The sequence below is a fragment of the Hyaena hyaena genome, unplaced genomic scaffold (genome assembly GCF_003009895.1).
Source record: "Hyaena hyaena isolate Hyena2069 unplaced genomic scaffold, ASM300989v1 scaffold_766, whole genome shotgun sequence".
Classification (NCBI taxonomy): Eukaryota; Metazoa; Chordata; class Mammalia; order Carnivora; family Hyaenidae; genus Hyaena; species Hyaena hyaena.
The window spans coordinates 138854-143893 of NW_024081398.1; the positions used below are offsets into that span (position 1 = coordinate 138854).

The window sequence follows — 5040 nt, forward strand, 5'->3', positions numbered from 1 at the left end:
GTATTTATTGGGCACTCCTATTTACTAAATTAGACTCTATCACACATGTAATTTCAATTAATGTCCACTGTAGCCCCAGGAGGCAGGAATTGCTTTTCTCACCATACAAGTGAGAAAATATAACTTAGAGAATTTAGGATCTTGTCACTAGAATATGCCAGAGTCACGATTAAAGCCTCTATCAGTTTAAGTTCAAAACCCACTTTATCCCTACATTATTCAACTTTACATGTGCTTATGAAGGTAAAATTTGAGATCATATACATGGATATTCATGAGTCGTCCTGAGAATCGGGTGTCCTGGGATTAGAAAGATAATAGTATATTAGGAATAAATAAACCTTCTAATCAACAAAAACCCTTGTGTCAGGCATTGAACAAAGAACCAGGAGAATAAGGTGGAGGAAGAGAAGGTCTGAAGGGGGTGGGAGGGGTGTGATACTATGGAAACAGAAAACATCAGGGACAGGTCAGCAACTGTGCTTCCTCGAACTATTTGTACATCTGGACGAAAATGGCAGAAACCAAATTGTGCCTATTCTTATGACATTTCTCCAAGAATGCATTAGCTCAACATGTCTGTAACAGATATAAAGGAACCCAGAAATAAGCACAAAAAATATTCTTTTCCAGGGATGCACAAAAAGCTTTGTTCCCTTGGTGTTTTCAGTCACAGGTGCATATCTGCCATTTCAATCACCACATCATTTTATAATAATCTCTTCTTCTGCAAACATCTCACCCTGAACCATGAGGTCTTGGACTGGGTCTCATTCATATGTGTGTCCCTAACACACAGTGGCTGGTCATAATCACACTGCTTAACACCATCAGTTGTATAGCACCTGATATTCTTGATTTAGGGGTTCTTGAGTAAGGTAGGGTATGCTGTCATTCATTTTTGTTATTGGTATTAGCTAAGATAATAATTTTGAATGATGTGCTTCTTTAAATGGAATAATCACAAGTCTACCTTATAATTTCCCTCCCATTTATTTACATTCCAGTATGCTCTAGAGAGTAACAAATGCCCAAGGAATTGGGAATACATAGAATTCTAATGATGCTCTCTTCAGTGCTATATTCCTATCATAAACTGAGATTTCTCTTTTTGGCTTGAAAGATAAAGCTTACCTCCTGTAGTACAGAAATTCTTAGGCATTAGTGGTCTTGTGCAATCTTCATGCCCAGGGTGAAAAAACAGAAAACAGTCTTGTTCTGCAAGTTCTAGGAAGGCTTTCTGACATCATGAGATAATTAACAACATATCAAGTTAACTTTTTAATTTGTATGACTATTAATAATTGAGAACCTATTAAGTACCTAATACAGTTCTGGATACCGAGGAGAATTCAGGAGAAAATACATACAATTACATCTTCCCCTCAAGGGTACAAAATCCAGTGGAAAAGAGAGATGAGAAAAAAGCAATACAATATTTCAAAATTAAGTAAACAACAGATCAGATTGGCAATTACTGTCTTATTTGAATTCTGAAGCAGAAACATCTCCTTTATGGGGAGAGATCAAGGAAGCTCCCCATGAAAGTAGATTTGGTTGGGGCTTCAGAGTAATGGTAAAACATTTCTAAGTAAAATGTGGTAACAAGTTAGCATCACCGAGGAATAGAGGCAAAGAAGATGCAACACGTCTGTACAATAGTGATGCATCACATATAGATCCACAGATGATCACAAAAACAGTTTGGTTTCCAAAACAAGACCTTGAAAACCAGAAAGGGTTGGAAAATAAAGCCATGAGTAAAATTTTGAGGAGGGGAGCTACATGATACAGTTTATATTTCAGAAGTTTTGCTGGGCATCAGGGGCAAGACAGACTGAAGAGATGTGGGGTGGGATGGAAAGGATGGGCACAATGGAGTGTCTGTAGGCATTAAGAGAAGTGGTAGAAATGGACGAGAGGCCTGAAGAAGATGGCGGTTCTCTCTGCAAGAGGAAGAGCTCTGAGTTGGGTATTGGAGGACACGGAAATATATTCCATCCTGGAAAACTTGCCCCAGATTGGGGAGCAGAAGGAAAGTTCAGAAGCAAGACACTTAGTAATGAAAGTACGGGAAGGTGGAGCCAATGGCCATGCCAGGAAGTGTGGCCAGCAGGGGCGGGGAGAATGCAGGTCCAAGTCATGGAGAGGTGGGAGCGAAATGTCATAGTTTTAGTGTAAGGAGAATGTTAATGGGAAGGTGCTGAGAGTCGTAGACAAATTCACCTCTCCGTGTAGTGCGTTCAGATGATTTACGCTGCAGCTGACGGTATGAGAGAGGCTGGAGACAAGCAAGTTGATGGCGAGGCTTTCAGGATAAACAGTGCAGAGTTACAAACGTGCATAACAGTCATAACCTACAAGAGAAGATGAAAAGATAGCGGGGTCTGAGAATTGTCAAGGATGGTTTGTCTATGGGGTTAGGGTGACTCTGGACACTCACTTGGATGTACACCCAGCTGATGTTAGGCACCTTTTTATGTCTTAAAATCAAACTGCATGGAGGTGGAATAATGAATTTAGAACACAGATCTTAACACCTGCTCTCTCATGATCAATTTCTTGTGATTCTACTAGTTTTCAGAGACTTCTCTTGACACTCCTCCTCTCCTGGATTGTCTCTGAATGATGTACCTTCCATGGAGTGGGGCAATGAGACCCTGGTGAGGGAGTTCGTCTTCCTTGGCTTCTCCTCTCTGGCCGGGCTGCAGCGCCTGCTCTTCGTTGCCTTCCTGCCCCTCTACCTCTTCACTCTGGGCACCAATGCCATCATCATTTCCACCATCGTGCTAGACAGAGCCCTTCACACCCCCATGTACTTCTTCCTTGCTGTCCTTTCCTGCTCTGAGACCTGCTACACCTTCGTCATTGTACCCAAGATGCTGGTTGACCTGCTGGCCCAGAAGAAGACCATCTCCTTCCTGGGCTGTGCCATCCAGATGTTCACCTTCCTCTTCCTCGGCTGCTCTCACTCCTTCCTGCTGGCAGCCATGGGGTATGACCGCTACGTGGCCATCTGTAACCCCCTGCACTACACAGTGCTCATGGGACACGGGGTGTGTGTGGGACTCGTGGCTGCTGCCTGTGCCTGTGGCTTTACTATTGCACAGATTATCACCTCCATGGTGTTCCACCTGCCCTTCCGCTCCTCCAACCAGCTCCATCACTTCTTCTGTGACATCGCCCCTGTCCTCACGGTGGCATCTCATCATACCTACCTGAGTCAGATTGTCATCATCATGCTCTGTGCACTGGTCCTGGTTATCCCCCTGTTCTTGATCTTGGTGTCCTATATTCACATCATCTCAGCCATACTCCAGTTTCCTTCCACATTAGGCAGGTACAAAGCCTTCTCCACCTGTGCATCCCACCTCATTGTTGTCACCATCCATTATGGCTGTGCCTCCTTTATCTACTTAAGGCCCAAGTCTAACTACTCCTCAAGCCAAGACGCTCTCATATCAGTCTCCTACACCATCCTCACTCCGTTGTTCAATCCGCTGATTTACAGCTTGAGAAATAAAGAGTTCAAGTCAGCTCTTCATAGAGCTGTGGCAAGAACAATTTCCCTGCCACAGTGTTAATCGAGATCCTGCTCCTTCCAAGCCATGAAAGCCTGAGGCATACAAGGAAAAATTCCCAGAGCAGAACTGATTGAGCAAGTGATCAATTTTCAAGAGCAGAGATAATTTCCTTCATTTCCAAATATAAAATTCTGAAAAACACATCTTCTTGCTGTGATCACATTAATTATTGCTCACTGAAGTTTTTTCAGTTGAGGGAAAAATAATAGATGGCTACTATAAGAAAACTTGGATGTGTTCAGACCTCTAGGCTATGACAAATACTGACAGTCTCAGCCAGATGAGGTGCCCACTCTGAAAATTTCTGCACAGCCCTGGTTCTCTGTTTCAGGGACCCAGGAAGTTCCTATCTCCATATTTCTCCCTTTATGGGTATTTCCCGATTTTCAGTTTTTCAATATCGGCAGACCACAATGTTGGGGTTTTTTTTAAACATTTATTCATTTTTGCGAGAGAGATGGAGTGTGAGTGGGGGACAGGCAGAGAGAGGGAGACACAGATTCTGAAGCAAGCTCCAGGCTCTGAGCCATTAGCACAGAGCCCTACGCGGGCTAGAAACCACGAGCGGTGAGATTATGACCTGAGCCGAAGTCACATGCTCAACCAACCGAGCCTCCCAAGCACCCCAAGACCACAATGTTTAAATGAGATAATGTTCACACAGTGAGCGTGGCAATGCTCAGTGCCTAAGATACATCCAACTAAAGCTCAAGCAAGAAAATTCTACAAGAAGTGATCTGTTTCTGGATCTCCAATGTATTATGGGAGCCGGCCTTTTTCTAATTTTCTATGCACTGACAAATCCAGATGACAAATCTAAATTTGGTTAGCATCCCTTGAAGATATTCTCAGGAGCACGGGTTAAAGAGAATACCTAAAACCTCACAGTGTGGCCAACAGACATAAGCTAAGCTTAAACCTTTTTCATTAACTCTTCAGCAAACAGAAATCCCTGTGTAATGAGCAAACAATTCCTCTTCTCCATGCAGCTCAGGAGTCTGCGTGTGCATTGGAGCCCAAAATTTGCATGGGATGATTTTGTTTTCTCTCCTTCCTGCAGGAGTGAGAGCATACCCGGGCAGAAAGCTGCCTTCTGGCTTTATGTTTCCTTTCAAGATGCATCTGTCAATAAAGGTCTGAATTACTTGTTTCTGCATTTTTTCTTTTCCTTCCACCAGATGATCATCCATGACACACCCCTGCCTGGGCTTGAAGCAGGAGGGAGGGGACCTGGGACTCCCCATTCGCAGCTCCCGGTTTTGCGGGATGCCGAGCATGCCTGCAAGCCTGTAAGTCAACTGCTCTTCTTCTTCCATTTCTTTGAAGCTTGAGACTTGCTGAAGGTGGGGCCTGAAAAGTACAGAGACTAAAGCCAAGTTCATTTCTTTGGCCATCCAGTTCTCTTTTCCTTGGGCCTGTTGCTCAGCCCAGGCCCCAGCCTATCAAGTGTCTCACG

At 43.8% G+C, this 5040-nt stretch overlaps 1 protein-coding gene across 1 annotated transcript; it reads left to right on the forward strand.

The window, feature by feature from the left end:
* Positions 1-2639: 2639 nt before the first annotated feature.
* LOC120221234 (olfactory receptor 10K2) lies at positions 2640-3584 on the forward strand. Its single transcript, XM_039218508.1, has one exon. The coding sequence runs from the start codon at positions 2640-2642 to the stop codon at positions 3582-3584; it is 945 nt and encodes a 314-aa protein (XP_039074439.1).
* Positions 3585-5040: the final 1456 nt, after the last annotated feature.